At 45.4% G+C, this 18,222-nt stretch overlaps 1 protein-coding gene across 1 annotated transcript in view; it reads left to right on the top strand.

Annotated features, from left to right (window-relative positions):
• The window catches only part of CEMIP2 (cell migration inducing hyaluronidase 2), a 380,005-nt gene that overhangs the window by 229,552 nt on the left and 132,231 nt on the right, over positions 1-18,222 (top strand). Inside the window, exons 11-12 of the mRNA XM_085633019.1 lie at positions 13,114-13,242; positions 17,731-17,819. Coding sequence (XP_085489145.1) covers positions 13,114-13,242; positions 17,731-17,819 — 218 coding nt within the window. The remainder of the gene's footprint in view (positions 1-13,113; positions 13,243-17,730; positions 17,820-18,222) is intronic.

The following is an 18,222-nucleotide window of genomic DNA, read 5'->3' as shown; positions in this document are numbered from 1 at the left end:
CCCAATCCTCTGTCCATCTCAGTCCTCTAATCAGGGGACCACATCTGATCCAGGTAGCCTTCGGCTTCAGGACCAGGGCAAAGATGAAAGGGGAAATCTGGCAACCCTGATGTGTGCCACGCCAAAGCCGGAACACCGTGGACATTCCCCTGTTAGCCGTTTACCTGGGCCAGGGCTAAGCATAGAGGAGTTGTGTCCAGGCTATAAAACAAGGGCCGAAACCCCTCTTGGTCAGGATCTCAAACATGTAGGGCCATTCAACTGTGTCAAAAACCATTTGCGCACAAGTGAGAGCACAAATGGGGCCTCTCGAATCCTATTTGCACGGCCGAGAGTGCCATGCAGACTCCGCAGGTTGAGAGTAGTTCTTCCCCGGCGTGATGCCAGATTGATCAAGGTGGATCAATGACTGTATCACCTGGACCAGCTGGGAAGCCAGTAATTTAGCCAGGATTTTAACTTTTGCGTTTAGTAGCGAGATAGACCGGAATGAGGCACAGTAATCCAGTGGTTTTACCATCATTGTGGATGACCACTATATTGGCCAATCTCTGGTCTCTGGGCAAAATACCCACCTCATAGCTTTCCCTGAACATTTGCAGGAGGTAGGGAATGATTTTAGAGGCTGTTAACTTATAGAGCTCATTGGGGCCCACTGCCTTGCCTTGCCGGAGTTCAAATCCCAAATTGCCTGCAATACCTTATCTTCCCTGAGATATTGTTCAAGAAGTGCCCTGTCCATCTTTGAAAGACTCGGTAGAGGACTGTTCGACAGCAATTCAAGAGACTCCTCATCTAAAACGCAAAGGCATTTTCCACACCCTGTCTGTCTCTCACCAGCACCCCATGTTATTCAATATTTCAAGTATCCATCGGTTCAACAGATCTCTCCTGTCAGGCCAGGAGCTTCCCAGCCCGATCACCTACCTCATTTAGCCGGTATTGGGTTCCACGGTGGTGGGCCTTGGCTACCTCTTCAGCTGTGTCTCAATATTCCTTCTATTTAAGAGCCAAGTTAGGTTGCAAATCCCCCTGTTCTGACTTTGGAAGCTGGGACTCAAACTCCTGAATCTCCAGTTCGAGCGTATCAAAGCAGGCCCTTTTTTCATTTTTGTGTCTCGTTACCAACGAGAGGTCCTGACCCCGTATGACTGCTTTAAATGCCTTCCACAAAGTCTGCGTCGAGTTGCCCGAGCCAACATTTTCATCAGAATATTTCTCAGTGGCTTCCCGAAGACCCGCATGGATGCGGAGTACCTTCAGATACCAGGGATTAAGGATAGATTGCCAATACTCTCATCGACTCGGGAGCCCATAAATCACCCACACTTGGGAATGATCAGAATTACCTCTGGCTAAATGGCGAACCTCTCTAAAATGAGGAAGTAGGTGGGACACAGTAAGGATGTAATTGATGCGTGAGAGGCTTAATGGGTCCCCGAGTGGAATGTGAAGTGTTGTGTGGAGGGGTTGCATACACACCATGGGGCCTATTGTGATATTGGGCAGACTTGCGTCTGCCAGACACCGTCTCGGAAACAGGACCAACCCACCTCCGTTCGGTGATCCCAACCGCCTGATTAGGATGCGACCGAACACTGTTCGGTCACATCCCGACATTTCCCCATGGGAGCATGTGTTTTGGCTATAAATAGGCCGTAGTCCATACTTCCATAGGGAAATGGGAGGTGGTGTCCATCCTTGCATCCCACGGGGTGCAGGGCTAACAGGGGGGCACTATTGGTGCTCCCTAGACCACTAAGCAGAGGCCGCCAAGGAAAGGGGCCCTGCTTGGGGCCCCCATACTCTCTCTTCGACAGGATTTCCATGTTGGAAAGCCCGGCATTGTAAGCCTGCTGGAGACTGAGTATCGTAATCCTAAGGGCGGAAAGGCCACCCTTTGGGATTACGGGCTGGCCTCTGACTGGCTGATGGGCTCCTTGAGCCGGCTGGTTTCAATTCTGACCGGCTGATTCATAATCAACCGGTTGGAAACGAAACCGACAATGGCGGTCAACTTTCCAACTGACATCGTAATAAGCCGCTGTATGTCGCCCAGAGCCATCAAGAAGTCATCTAGTGGGTGTCGAGAGGACCTGGCCTGCCTGGAAGGCCAGTAGTCTTCAGTGTCACAAAGAGCCAGATTGAAATCACCACCCAACACTAACCCACCCTCCGGAAGACTGAGGAGTGTGCTGAGGTCCGATAATGCAGCATCGTGTAGTCGTGGGGGAACATATGCAGAAATAATTTTGAAAGTTTTGCCCTCCCACTGACCCGAAAATGCCACATATCTGCCATGTGTCGGCCCAGGCGTTCTGTATGGTGAGTGGCAGTGATTTTCGCAGAAGGATTCCCACCCCTCTAGAGCCCTTGGTGTAGCCTGGTTGGCCGCCATTTTGTAGCCCCTACCTATCTAAAGCGCGATAGGTGTTGTCCTGGAGGTGTCTCCTGAAGGAGCTTCACATAAGGAGTGTGCCTGCTAAGGTATTGCAGTACCACTCCTCTTTTACTCTTAACCCCCAGGCCCTTCACGTTCCAGGAGAGAAGTTTGAAGCTTAAAGCTAACTCTTCAGCAACCATGGACCTATGGTTGTCAAGCACAGTGGAGTGGTCCGAGTCGGGAAGTCACTCATGAGGCTGTGAATGCCTCCAATGGCAGCGTTCCAGATATTGAAAAGATTGCAGTGTTCATAGGTGTACATAAGCGTGGATATCATGGGATCTCCCTCAGCCGAGTGGTGGACCGGTGTTCTGGACCTGGGCATCTGTCAATCAAACCGTTGTCGTGTCTATGGTAGTGTGCTACAAAGGAACTGTCAGAGGAAAAACACATAGTAAAATATTCAACTGAGACCCAAACCCCCCGCCTCCCTGCATGACGGACTCGAAACTCTCTGCCCCCCCCCCCCCAACTCTGGAGAGTGTTGTCGCCCCAAAATAGTGCAACCTTCAGGAGGCTGTGGTTGTCATCCAGTGGACACTCAACTGCCCCTCCACACTTTAAGAATGTAGAAGATGTTACCAAAATCATACGCCATCTTTCAGAGTCCCTTTGCTGCTAAGATGGATAACAGCTAGATGAAGAGCAGGAGGCAAGCACCTGCTCCACCATGGCAGTGATGTTTTAGGGCATCCGTGTCAGATCCCGGGCAGCCCCCAACCCCCTCACTCCAGTCGGAAGTATCTAGTGAAGTACCCCGTGGTCTGTTGAATCCTGCCGTTGTCACTGGTCGCCCAACTCCTGTGTTCTTTCCAGGGTACTGTATTCATAACGTTGTCTCCCAGAGATGGATAACAGCTAGATGAAGAGCAGGAGGCAAGCACCTGCTCCACCATGGCAGTGATGTTTTAGGGCATCCGTGTCAGATCCCGGGCAGCCCCCGACCCCCCTCACCCCTGTCGGAAGTATCTAGTGAAGTACCCCGTGGTCTGTTGAATCCTGCCGTTGTCACTGGTCGCCCGCCTCCTGTGTTCTTTCCAGGGTACTGTATTCATAACGTTGTCTCCCAGATCTTGATTGGGGTCCAGGTTTCCCAGCCATCTAGCCACTGCCAGACCCCGTCTGGAGACGTAAAGTACCAGGTTTTGCCGTCCACCACCACTCACAGTTTCACTGGAAATATCAGAGTATTTGATCTCATGTTCTCTTAGGGCCCGTTTACCCTCAAGGAAACTGTGGCATAGCCTTTGAACTCACAGCATGAAATCTGGGAAAAAGGAGATTGTGGCATTTTCTAATGGACTGGTGGTACACTACGAGCAGCCTGCAAAATGACATCACGGTCACGTTAGTTGAAGATGCGAGCTATTATAGGGCGAGGAGGTTCACCTGGATTTGGCGGGCAATCCGGGACATGATGGGCCTGTTCTACAGAGAAATAATTTGAGGGGCCACGGCGCTGTAACTGCACAAGTATGAGGTCTTCTATGGAAAGGTCTACGGCTGGCCCTTCCAATCTCTAAGGGACCCCTATTATGTCAACATTGTTCCTTCTTGAACGTCCTTCAAAATCTTCCAGTCTGGCTTCTAAGACAGTAGAGGTAGCTTTCAGGTGCTTGGCCTGGCCCTTCAGTGTCGCCGTTTTTGTCTTGAGGGTGATAATCGAGTCCTCTGTTTCTTTCAGTCGAGTCCCCAGATTGTGATGGTCAGCTCTCATTAATGTAACTTCTGCAAAGACGGAGTCTATTTTGACTTCGAGGATGCTCTGGACACACTGAATTGCCGGCGTCATATCAACAAGGGCAAAAGGTTCATTAGAGGAGGCCTGTACGACTGGAGGCCGTGAATCGTCGAGCATGGACGCCATCGCAGAGACTTCGGGTATTGTAATCTTGTTGAGTTAGGTCTGGTGGCCACCGTGGGCTCCTCTCCCTCCAGTCATCCTGCCAAATCTGTCACGAAGGTTCTCAGTGGCAGAGCTCCAATTTTGACAAGGAGGGTCCCCCAGCAAAAATCTTCTGCCACCGGGGCCACCGACACCGAAGGTGGTGCCGGCGTCAATCCCTGTCTCCCCCCTCTGTGGCAATTGGCAATCTGCAGTCTTCTACTAAGGGCCCGGTAAGGTTGCTGGTGGTTCTGATGTCAGTGCCTGTGTCTATCTGTCGGGGCCAGCGCTAGTCAGCATGTCTGCGTTCATGATCCAGCCAGGCACACTCTGTCATGGGCCCTCACTGCCACCAGTCGCACCCAGTTGTGCAGCGCCGTCATTTGCCCCATGATGAAGACGTGTCCGGCGGGGGATCACTGTATCTGAGGCTGCGTCTCCCACAAACCGCACTAGGCCCTTCTGGTAACAGTGCAGCAATGCCTTTCAGAATGGGGCTCCACATGTAATTAAAAGCGACCATGGGATGGGACCGTCGCCAGGGCAGAACAGTCCACCACCGGGCTGTCCATCACTCAGCACTTGTCCTGGAGTATTTTTAGATGGTTCTAGCATGCCCGAAGCAATCAGGGGCAAGCTGCGCTCACCCTGCCAACTCTCTCACAGCTACCTCCTCCTTCTGGCCACATACAAGGTAGTGCGGGGACCATGTATTTTGTCGCTGCAATCTTTCAGCCACCCGCTTGCCAGGAACTGCTCGCTTCTCAGCGGGTTGCCTGTCTGCAAGCACAGCCGCGTCCAGTTCCTCACAGCCACGTAAGGCCGCAGCTGCACCTCACTTTATAGGCCTCACCTCGTCTGTCAGCAGAAGTCAGTCTGGAGACTCCATAATTAGTAAATTTGTATTGCTGCGAGGAGGAGGTCTTGAATAGACAGCTTTTACTTCTTGGCTGCCGGATAATCATACAGATGGTGATGGAAAGAAATGGTGAGGGCCAGGAGCCGCGTCAGAAAGTGACCATCTTACTCGGCAGCAAGTCACTTCCCCTTATATTTGCAAATTGTTTGATATTCTGAAGGCCTTAAAGGCTACTAGTGTGGCTATGGATAACACTGATAACATGCCTACTAAGTGGACCCAATTGTCACCCACACACCCCTAGGGGTAAAAAAGCGAACCGCATAATTCCATGTAGCCTGAGCTATAACTTAAAGCACATGCACTCCTATGTTCACACTGACTGCAATACTGTGAAGGAGTAGGACCAAACCCATAGCCTTCATGGTAACGACTACCCCTCAATACGGACTCCCTTTTATAGCTGTTCACCTGGTCCAGCGATGACAACACAACAGTACACAAGTTGACTCTCCACAGACGGATATGATTCACATGAGAAGTGTGATTACTCAATGTATGCTTTACGCAAGCCACCTACTGCTGACCAGGCCGTATTCTCTTTCCCACTTCCCAAAATAACCTGCCTCGTATCGAAAACAAACTTATGCTGAATCACTTACATGACATCTCTCCCTTAAGCCTTCTTGTCCCAGATGCTGCTTTCCTAGCCACCCGATTACGCCTCACTTAACACACCTACTTCTGAACAGCCCATTTGACACCAACCACGATGCTTTGCAGCATTCCCCTATCGCAGCTGAGTACTTTATGATTACAGATACCACCACACATCTCTGGGGTTATTATGTTTTAAACACAATCAGATATCAGTCTTCCCAATCAACCTCTGATGAGTCACCGCATTGTAAGCCAATTCCCCAACGTGTACACATCCCATAAGAGCTCCCTTCCAGAATTGTAGGTCTGTGGTGTCTAAACAACTTCTGTGCCTGCTCCCATCCAAGACTGTGACCTTTATGCTGTTGCATTAATGGAAACCTGGTTCTGCTCATCCTCCATCCTTCTATCTTACCCCAGGATATGATACCTGCAACCTTGATAGAACAGAATAAAACTGGCTTTTCTGTACTTGCATTCTCTTCAGTGCAAACTAGTTAACTGAAAAGCATCTTGTCATTCCATTCCTTTACTAGGAGATTACAAATGCAACACCTAAACTATAGATGCTGAAAATATAATACTGTCCACCTGTACAGAAAAACAGCTTTAATGATGGTTTCCTTGTTAATAGCACTGATCACCCAACCTCCTCTTGTGATCAGAAGTTCTTGGAGGTTAGAACCTTGACTGAGACAGACAAAGGCACCCACACATCCCTCCTCAAATCCTTCCCATCCAACAACAATTCACTACAGCATTTCAGGTTTCCAAGCCACAATGATGACTCTACCGTGGATCTGATTTTCAGAAAGAATCACCAAATGTAATAATCTAACCCTCTGAAATTGGATTGATTAGTCGACTTCTCCAATCCTTTAAAAAGCCTGACCTTAACTCTTCTTCCCTATGCTAAACTGGTTACTGAAATGGTAAAATCTGGATACTGCAAACAAACTAACCATAAGCATCTGTAAATCAACAATCCTAACTTTAATATGCTGGCATGTACAAACACATGCATGCACAAATACTGCCAGACTATTTGTGTCATATTTCTGTGCATTCTTCCTCTTTCTATGTATTCTGTGTCAGGCCCTTTTTTTTTATTTCCCTAGCTTGTGGTGCTGCATTTTTTATCCCTTAAGCTTGAGGTGTGATGCAGTGTTGTAAGCACGGGGAATACAAAATGGGGGAACATAGATAGGTGGCTATGAAGGGGAAAAGGAACAAAGGTGTATATCTGTTTCTGCTTTTGTTTGCATACATAAGTGCAAAAAGCCAGACCATTTAGCTTTGCCAAGATTTGTTTGCATAGCTGTTTGTTTGCATAGCTGTTTGTAACTGAAGGATAACTTGAACTTCTTTCATGAATACAGTGGTATTGCTAAATGTTATGTTTCTGAAATTTATGATGTTAGAACATAGGAGTCCAATTTACAGAAAAGTCGGAAGTGCACTCTCGTAGGTGTCTGCATATGTTTGGAGTAAACCAATCTATCTTGAACTAACAAGTGAGACCAGGGACATGCCTGGGAAATTCCGATAACCCTGGATTTCCGGAAGTACTCTTGAGGTTATATTCTGGATGCCTATTGATAGCCAGGCAAAAGCATTTTTGCACATGTAAATGTTCATAGTGTACAATTACACATGCTTAAATGTTTCACAGTAGTGCAATTGCACTTATGAACTTAAAAAAAAAACAGGGCAAAATATCAACCCCAAACCTATCAATTTTAGTAGCTGTTTTTCCTTATTCCCAACATGGTCATGAATTTACTATTGCCCTTGGCAGTAGAAACAACTACTGAATAGTGTCTTGGATGCAAATGGCCCAATAGAAGGTTTATGAATACTCCACAATTATAAACGTGGAGTTGCACATGAAAATCAGGTCTGTGAATAGCAAAGTTAAATCGAAACCGTTCAAAGTGGCTTTGTGAATTAGGCAGTGTGTTTGTATGTTCCTACTGCCCTAGGTCTAAAAGATCCGCATTTCTCTGTCCAGAGTTATGTGACCATTTATGTTAGGGGTGGTTGCCAAGTTTGACTGGTGTATTGTAAATTCTGAAGGTTTTGTGGTAGGCAAAAAGGTATGATTGGATGGGACAAAGTCAGCCTGCTTGACTGAGTGGAGTTGGTCCAGGCAAGTCAGGTGGGTCGTGCTCACTCATAAGATTAGTAGATATATAACAGGAGGGATTCTCTTTTTGACTGAACAGCACATCTTGAAAGTTTTGCCAACTTTTTCAGTAAGCTCCATTTTCGGATTTTGTTTGTGATTAGGTCTATGAAGCATCATAATATGTGTGAAAAACCTATCTAATAGTGACTGATATTTAATATTTGACATTATGAAAATATTACACTTAAAAGAAAGACATATATTGTGCACACCTAGAATGGACTCCGTGTTGAATCATAGTTTTTGGAAACGTCTGGATTGGACAACCCACAAACCCCTCGTCTGTTTCGTCCTCTAGTGGCTGTCCTTTAAATAGCCCAGCCACCAAAAAGGAATAGCTAGGGACATTTTGCTGCCTAGCTAAAACAGTTATGCACCTTGACATTTATTTACTTGTTTATTTAAGTGTGTTTTTTAAACAGGCATGTTAGCTTTTTCAAACAGTGATGGAAGGCAAGGCGGGTGGTTTGGTATCTATGCCATCTGCTCTTGACCACAGAGCGGGGATTGTTTCTCTGTTTTTTTGTCTCCTTGGGAACTCCATGCTTTACCTGGTGACCATGAACAGAAAAAAAGAAGACCAGACCATGCCCTCTAATTAGGGAGAGCAGTCTGATATAACTATACCAAAGACTCCAAATCTACTGCAGCGCTGGTGTAAGATTCCCTCGGCGGAAACATGATGGTCCTCCTGAGAAGGTAGTACCCTGACCACTAACCTCTAGATAAGGCCATACATCCTTACATTGTAAATAAGTAAACATGTTGGCTTTCTGACTTGGTTACAGTGGCCTCAGTCCACAAAAAAATGTGAAATTCAGGGTTTCTTCTATATTAGGAGTACATTTCCGATTTTGTGGCATTCACAGAGACTTCCAAAGCTTTTATGAGTAACTGTGATTATTGCAGCTTTAAGCTTTACTCAAATGTGTAAGCAGTTGTGCAATGCATGCACGTGACTGGTGTACCCTGCTTTAACCCGAGTATGTATAACATGAATTTTCATTTGCATTGTATCTCAAAAACTTTTGTTGGATTTTAAATTTAGATACAAGAAGTATGAAATAATAATACAATAAGTACAAAGCATACTTAATGGACAACATAAGGTAAATTTACAAATTATTTAGAACACATTTTTTGTTTCTCCCCATGAAAAACATTCACCTTGTTGGAGAAACACCTTTACGGCAACCCCAACATTTTTAGCTGCGTTGTCCGCTATTCTTGGATCCTGACTTACTCCTACCCTTGTGTATAAAGATGGGTATGCAGTTACTAAGGGTGAGGAGACATATAAGGTCAGCGAGTACTAGGTTCGATATGTAGGTTCAATAAGTGAATCCTATTATTCAAAGTGAGAGGGGGAGACCCCTCTTTGGAACTGGAGCCCTCCCACACCCAGCAAGCTAGGTGTCATGCTTCATCATCTGGGCTTGCTCCTCGTCGGGCCGGCACTGCAATGCCTGACGGGCTCCCATAAATGGCACTCTTTGTCGGAGATCTTTTGTCCCTGCCGTTTGGTGCAGTGGGGGTGAGGGGCCCAGTAGTGTAGATGTATTGTAAGTGAGTTAAAACAGGTCATTTATTCCTTGAATTGTATTTATTCTGGTAGGTAAATTGCCTGAGTAAAAGTCAATAGAGTGGCGTAAAGCTAGGGGTTAAGTGCCTAGATGCCTACGTCCTACTCTCATTCGGTCAACATGTTTCTTGCCTCTGTTGTGAGTAAGATCATGGGCAATTCATAAGGACCAGGGTATCAAATGCTATCTACACAAAATGAGAGGGGAAAAGCTACCTCCCACATCGTAATACAGTGGGCAATGTCCCACTGATGTCACGGAACCTAAGGGCCTAAATAGTATGACCTCATCAATTTCCGGCGAAATAAAAGGGACACCAACAGTTAGTGTCTGGAAATCCAGAGATTGTGTGCAGGCTCACCTACCCTCGCCTTGTCAGGAGTGAATTACTGAGTGTGTATGTTGTCTGAGTGTGCCTGCCAACAGCACGTTTTCTACCTAGACAGCCATCCACAAGCTAGAATGCCCACTATCCTCCCGTAAGCAAATGTAATCATACGTAAAATGAAACTGTACTGGTGTATCATTATGGGTGAGCAAATCCCTTAACAAGTGTAACTTTATGGTTTGTGAATGAAAGTATTTGGCACCCATTCTCTTCTTTTTTTTAAGAATTGATCTTTATTGATTTTCTGCAAGTTATACAAATAAACTTCGTCCAACATACTATGCTCGGTTTTTCAGCGCTGATTACAAAAGCGGCTGTGGTGGAGTGGCACACATTAACACAATATAGTAGTCTTGAACCAGTTGTGTCAATTTATACCACAAGCATAAACTTTCTATACCCCTCAGTTATACTGCTGACTGCTCAGGGTTTACCATACTCGATTGCCTTATGTTTGGGATTAAGGTCTGGTTACATGCCGTCAGGTTTAGGGGGAGGTCGGGAGGGGGGAGCCCCATGAACCACATGTGCGTATGTGATTCTCATACCCTACCAGCACAAAGCGTTGCACCCATTCTCCTCTTAGGTGTGTAAATAAATTCATTTGAGAACTGGGCCTAAGAAAAAGACCTACTTCAATGATAACTTTTGAAAGTTACAGACTGATCTGCATTGAAATGATGGTTACAACTGCCATTCAACACTTTTCCTTGTGTGACCGTTTGAGATGCGGGAGATAGCAAAGAAGTTACTGTGTGTTCAGCAGCAGTGCTACATAAAATGTCACCTCTGTCACTCGCCTTAAGAATTGAGCTATTTTTGCTATGGTGTATGCAAGTTTTTAGAAGTACAAGTGATGCAACCCCTAGAATAAAGAAAGAAGCCCCACTATTTAACTTGTTAACTTCTAACTAGCTGCAATGAAGCACGCTCTGCGAAAGTACTGATTTCTTTGTTTAGAAGAAAACACTTGCATTTCTGTCATAACAGTGACTACTGGTTCAGGTTAGTAACGGGCGGGGATGTGTCAAATATGAATACGATTAAAGGGTACCCGACTCTTCAATGCGTTTATTATAGACTGCATCCTTTGAACACATTCTTGCCTTTATGAATGGATTCTAATTTTTATATTTTGTGCTGCAGGGATGCATTTAGTCAACTGTGATTTATTTTTGTGTGTGTGTGTGTGTGTGTATATATATATATATATGTATATAATACTTGCAATAATGCTTAATACCCACTATATGTACAAACACCACCATTCCTGACGTAAATGAAAGTCATTTATCCAAACTTAACTAGTGGTGTGACAGTCTTAATGCTTCTACTGAATATATTAGCAATGCTGACAGATTAGGAATAAAATACTCTCCTGGAGCACCTAAAATATGGCACAGATGCCAATAAGGGAACAAATTTGTTGGCGGTCATTTCTCACCCGCTGGTTCGGAGCAGAGACAAATTTACCACAGCCACAATGATGTGAGTATCACCACATGCTGGTAGACCTTAGCATTGGCTGACGCATGTACACTGATGACCTGCAGCATTGCCTTCAATCCGCAGTCCACTTTCCAAGCCCATGAGTCCTTAATCGCAACTTGTAACATATTGATGCAGCCCCCCCCCCTTATTATTACACTCACTTTTCATTCTAAACACTAAAGGGAATCGTGGACCCGCTCACACAGATACTGCAACCTTATATTGCTGTTTTGATCCCTCCAACAATCTGGTATCCTTAAATCTTAAAATGCAGCTGGCATCAACTTAAAAATAAGTAAATGTTTCCTACTAGAAGCTGACCAATATCTTCTCATATTATTCATTTTGACCACCAGGCCGGAGACACTGTTGAGCCACTTGCAGAAAGTATAGAACTCTGCAGAAAGGATTCAAGTCGAGGCACCTCAAAAGACCTTCCCGGCATCTATTCTTAGGAAACATCATTTGTTTCATGGCTCAGCAAGAATCACTTAGACTGTTAGCAGTAGTGGACAAAGCCTGGGTGGCAGGCCTTAAGCCATCAAAACAAACACTGGCAAAACCAATAGAGCTGAGTTTATTGTGCTAAGCAATGCAGCTTTATCACAGTAGGGCGAGACATACTTGTGGGAGCTAGCACGAGATGATAGAGAAAGCAATATTGTAAAGTAATCCCTCATGCAGTTCAGTGCAGAATTTGACTGTAGGCCGAAGGATATATTGGAACTGTCAGTAGCATTAGGTTATATGTGAATACTGAGTAGAGCCAAAATGTGAATGACAAAGTCTTGAGCCTTTGCCTGAAACAGTCTAATCGAAGAAATCAACTGGTGGAAAGGGACAGCCCTAAAATCCACGCTATGTATATTGCTAGCAGTAGACCTTTTTGAAAGAATAGCTGTGATAGTGAAACCCAGACCTGAAAATGAAATACTTCCCTGCGAACAACAAACGCTCCTATGTTCTGAGACCAGCATGACCCCGACATTCACAAGAATTAGGAAAAATAAGCCGGAGATCATTCCCACTTCATAGCCCAAGACTAGAAATAAGCATCACTGTCTTAAGGATGGTGATGGAACAAACCAGGTCCACCAGGAGAGTTAACTGTGCTTTGATCCCATCAAGCGTTCACTTGAGCAGGTTCACAGCTAATACTAACAGCTGCGCCTGCAGATGGCAGAGGCAAAAACAAGATGTTCAGTTCTGACCGAACAGTCAAAAACTGATTTTGTGCCATGTTTCAGGATATGTAAAATGTATTTTCTAACGTTTTTAAAAAACATTTTACACCACAGACTTACGGCTAAGATATCCTCAAGTTCACACAGTATTCACATCACCCTCCAATTGTTAATGGTTTGGGTGGTCACTTGAGGCACAATGCACAGCAGCCATGGTATCCCTCTGTCCCAGTGTCCATTGCCTACATCTGTCTCTTAACAATCTGGTGACCTTCGACACTACCTCGTCCCACCCTCTGGTCTGTAATCAAACCAATCTTTGAAGGATCATATGATTCAACATAGCTGTCTAATTGTTTGCATACTGTTGTATTATATAGTCGCTTCCCATTGATGTCATTGGTTAACATGCATGGTGCTCTTTTATTGCAGGATGCAGGAATATGGTATGTGTTCCACAAGATGTCTACAGGCGACTCCCACGGCCTCCACCCAGAAACCAAAGCAGAACTGACACCACTTGGCATTTTCTATAATAACCGCGTTCATTCCAATTTTAAGGTATGTACAGTTTTAGTGCAAAGTAATTATAAGATATGTTTTCATACCCCAAGTATTTGCCGGTGTGTAAATAAAAATCCCAAAAATCTACACACCAATGCATGAAATGGGGCTGACCTAACTTTTCCAATTATTTCACTTGTGCTGCACATCCACACTTTGGCTGTTGTAACTTGAATTAAACCTGGCCTATTCATTCAAAGTTTGAAAAACCACCAGGCATTTACTTAACTGGTTCACAGTAACCGTAGGTGTAGAGCTCACAAGCACCTTTGTCCTTTTTCTGTAGAAAAACAGATTATTAGTGGTTACCCTCTGTGTTTTACTTTATTTGATGCTTTTGTGATCTGTGTGCTTTTTAGGTCTCGCTGGCGTTGCAGCGCGAAGCGCTGCCGCCAACGAGACTTATTGTCGCCGTGTTTGCTCCCAAGGGAGACAGACCGGGGCACGCGCAGCGATCGGGGTCTGTGGACGCGCAGACGCACAGACACACGTGCGCGCACACACACACCTAATGCGCGCGCGCACACACCTCGTTGCTGACTTGCGTTGGTCCACGGAGACAGCTTGTTAAGTGTAGCGTCTGCCAGACTGCCATCGCTGGGCCTCTAGCACTGGAGGCTTGTGAACACCACCAGCCGCAAAGGCAGCGTTAACGGGACATGTACTCCGAGGTCGAGTGCCACGATGTGATGCAGTCCGTTTCCAGACTCTCGTCTTTGTCATCTTGCTTTAGTGTCCAATTTCCTCCCTTCCAGCACCAGTGATCGTAACTGCCAAATCTACTAGAGTTAAAACCAGGAAACCGACATTTTTCGTTGCTGCGTTCTTTAATGACCCGACACTCCACAATTTACTTAAGTAGTATCGTAGATCCAGGGATCTGAGACAAATTGGCAGAACCATCCTTCCCTCCTCGACAGCTTAGCCATTTCACAGTATACACAGATCTTACGGGATCAGACAGCAGAGCAATCTTTCATGATAAATGTATCCTCTAACCTAAGGCGGGGGTGTCCAACGTACGTCCAGGAGAGCTCGATCCATGTCAGAATTTCAGGTTAGCCATTGTCTAAGTTAGTGAGTTCCATGGAGTTTAGTGGATTTAAATATATCGCATGTCAATCAGGCATGGATCTGCCCTCTTGGATCTAAGTTGGACTCTCTAGCCCAAGGTCTCAAACACATACAACCCAAGAAAATAAAAATGTACATACTCATACGGCAGCATTATCTCCGATTACTCTCGTCTCGCAGGCTCAGGGAGCTATCACTCCAAACATTTACCATTGTACTTAAAAACAATGGCGCAAAAGCAAGCCCTGTCCTATTCTCACATGCTCAGGTGCGTCTGTATGGAGGGTGGGGGCTATCGATGCTCAACATTAGCTCTTCAGGGCCTGTGGCGAGGTGGGCACAGGCCACAGATATCCCTTATGTAATATTAAAGTTCCCCAAAGCCCATTAAGAACAAAACAAAAACCCTGCACATTCCCACTCAACGGACTTGAAGCCTCAGCACAGTTAAAGACAGGAGCCCTACTTCCAGGGGTCAAAGCACCCGTCCAGTTAACCCCCGACAGAACAAACCTCCCGTCAGGTTAGAATGAACAAAGTGGTCAGGAGCCCTATGCAAAAATCAGGGCCGGGGAGAAAGCAATTAAAAAAGATAGGGTTTCGGGTGGAGCCAGAGGTTCATCGTTCCCAACCCATCTCCTCTGGGGTAGTTGTCCAAGATCCAGACTAACTGCCACTTCTAAAGCACTCCTGAATGTCTGACGCAGTCGCATGGCTCATCTTTGGAGGGGCTGCATCTAAGAACCCGCCACCAAAGGGTTCAAGGACACTCAGGCAAAAGTCACTGGAGGCATCACTCCCGTCAGGGTGGGGCGCAGTCCCCGATACAGCCGCCCCATGTTCATTGCCATTCAACACATTACCCAGAGGCCTTGGCGTGCCTGGGGATGGTCCAAGAAAGTCTAGGAGGCACTGAGATCAGAGGCGGAGTCTCCTTGAGCGTGCAGGCCCCTCTGCAAGCCTACATCTCACTTCTTCTTGGGCTCCTTGCAGGCTACCACGTATCTCTGCGCCACGTTCAGGGGAGGCGAGTATCCGTCGGCATAGGACGTGTCTTCAAAGAGCACCGAGTAGTCGTCCTGCGGCTGTTGGAGAAAAGGGAGACGGCAATCAGTGAAGCAAAATAAGGTTCAATTTGAATGGGGATAAAATGAGATCACACGCTGAAGGGATGGGGAGCGAGTGTATAATAAGGTGGGGGCAAAAGCATAAATACAGGTAAAACAAACCAAGTGGCTTTGGTTTAAGATGGGTTTGCCTGTGGGCAGTGCGCATCAGCGGTTTTAAGGTTCCTTTAATTACGTGTCAGTGTGTGAATCTCTGGCACAACTTGTACTTCCACAAGTAGCTAGAGAGAAGTCCCACTGGGCCACCATGAGATAAAGTGCAGCATGTTTCAAAAGGTATAGTCTGACCCCAAAAGGCAGTGTTCCTAGAAGCAGTTGATTAGGGGCTGTTCAGGATGTTTTCTTAGGGGCGAATAAAGTCAGGGAGTAATACTCACAACAAATGGACTAGCAGATGCCTATACAGCTTACAGTTACAGTCGCTTTTCATCACCATGTTACCAACCACACTGTCCCCACCACCCCTCACGTTCTGATTAGTTAACAGCTGTAGTGATAAAGTGTTGAAAGGTTAACTGGACCTTTTTAGGTCGAGCCTGAACAGCGCATGCGCTGCTCTGCGAGGCATGCTGTAGTCCGTTATGGACTTGAAGCACCGCCCACTCTCCGCCCATATTTTTAATTGGCTTTTCCACTGTAAAATGTGTTTTCTAATTGGTCAATAGGCTTAGTAGTTCCTCCTTGTCTTATTTTGTAACCTCCCATGAGGACATCCAGTTACGTGTGTTGTTACTCGGTAGGCTTAAATTACAGCTCTGAGCACTATTTTCTCGAACAGCAGGCAGGACACGGTCTCTCCTAACGCATTACAAAAAAATCTTTATAGCGCAAGCACCAAAAGCATTTGCAATGCAATAGGTCTCGCATGTGCAAGATTTTAAGCTATTGGCATTGTAAATGACAATGCCTTTTATTTATCAGTTTTAAAAACACTTAAATAAAAGTCATCATTAACAATGCCAATAGCTCAAACTCTTGTACATGCGAGACCTACTGCATTGCGAATGCTTGTTTCTCCTCTCTCCCACTTGTGCTTTTGCATCATGCAGGTGAAAATGCACCGGTCAGGAGAGCTATAAAGATGCAGCACGCACTGCTTCTCAGCGCTCTTCCCATGCACTCTGTTTCAGAAGGGAATGAGGGTTGTTTGTTGCATACACACTAGCGAGGTGCGACTAATGAAAGTGAAGCAAATTTAGTTAGATTGAAATAAAGCTTACCACTGGGAGATTCTCTCTCACCATCAACTTCTAATACATAGTCAACCACACAAGCACCTCTTCTGTCCATCTGTTATTTCAATTGAATTAGTGAGACACCGATTTTCAAACTCAGGAAAACGTAAATGTTGAGTTTGTTTTGCTTCTTAGATAAAAAAACCCCAAAAAACTGCTCTGATTCCCTGAAACAATTGGTGGAACAATTGGCACAAAAAGGGAGATCAGATGTGATAATGAATATAACTTGGATGTCATTCAAACAAACATCCCTTTATGATTTAAACAGCTACGCCTGGCAGCAGCAATAGCCTTGTGATTAAAAGTAAGAATGATCGCAGGCGCATTGTTAGCCTTAATCATCAATGTACGGTTCAAAAGATGAAGTGCCCCTGAAGAGCTACACCCAAATCTCATATCAATTCTACCGCATGTTCTGCTGGGTGGATTTCCCCGTTTAGGTCCTATTTACGAGCGGCTTCATAATTCCGATGGGGCCGAATACACAAGTTACCAGTCCCAACGGAAGTATGAGATTTGGAGAAACACTGTAGATCTCTTAACTAAAAGCAGCCAAAATCTCTTGGTCAAAGTCTGGCTCAAAATGAGAAATTACCATCGGAATCTGACCCGGATAACCGATCCCGTGAATCCAGTGAATCCTCATTTAGTGGAGGACCCTTAAGGTCCAACTAGTAATGGGCTGGATTTTCCACACCCTGAAATTACCAGCGCTCTTGGTATTGGTAACTCCATTGGTGGGGAAAATCCGACCCATGATAATGAGGTCTTTATTGACTTGCCACCAAATTAGTGTCTGATATGTATAATATACAAGTCTCTTCTGGGAGCAAACATATTTTGCAAAAGTTAACCGCGTGTTCAAAAATGGACCGTTCCAGATCTCTATGAGGTAAATTCCTTTCTTTCTCAAATTATGAAGACTGGCAGAATATATCGGTTATGAGTGTTGCTTTATTTGGCATGCTCCAGGAGACACTGGTTGGGGTATTCATACTGGGGATGCAAATTATCGCCTTCCTAACCAAGCACTTTTTTCCACTCAGGCTGGTTTATTTATTGACAAAGGTGTGAAAACCTCGAATGCCAGTAGTGAAGATGCAAGAGAATACCTCTGTTTGGACAACAGTGCCAGGTAAGACATTGCATTCACTCATGTATAAGCTCTTGCAATACGCGCGAACACTTCTACAAAATGCAACGCGCGCTATAAATTCATTGTTCCTCTAACTCGGGTGGCCCTCACAGATCAGCAGAAAAGTGTGCCCACATAATGAGTTTACTTTGATGCCACACTTTTGTGGTTGGGACTACATAAATGCAAATAACGTAAAACAATATGTTTACTAGAGGTGGAACTAGAGTCAAAGAAGGGTGGTTGGGGTGTTTGGTGTTCAAAACAAAGTGATGGTTACAATAGTTGACAGCTAAGACCCTCGTGGGGAAAACATTACACTGCACCAATAAATAACCCAAACTTTATCCAATTAGGGTTTTCATTTTGTGGTATTTGTACTTAAGCAAATAAGTCACAGGAC

This window comes from Triturus cristatus, chromosome 2_1 (genome assembly GCF_964204655.1).
Source record: "Triturus cristatus chromosome 2_1, aTriCri1.1, whole genome shotgun sequence".
In the NCBI taxonomy this organism is placed as follows: domain Eukaryota; kingdom Metazoa; phylum Chordata; class Amphibia; order Caudata; family Salamandridae; genus Triturus; species Triturus cristatus.
Note: the sequence above shows the minus strand (reverse complement) of the source record. Positions and strands in the feature narration are given on the sequence as shown.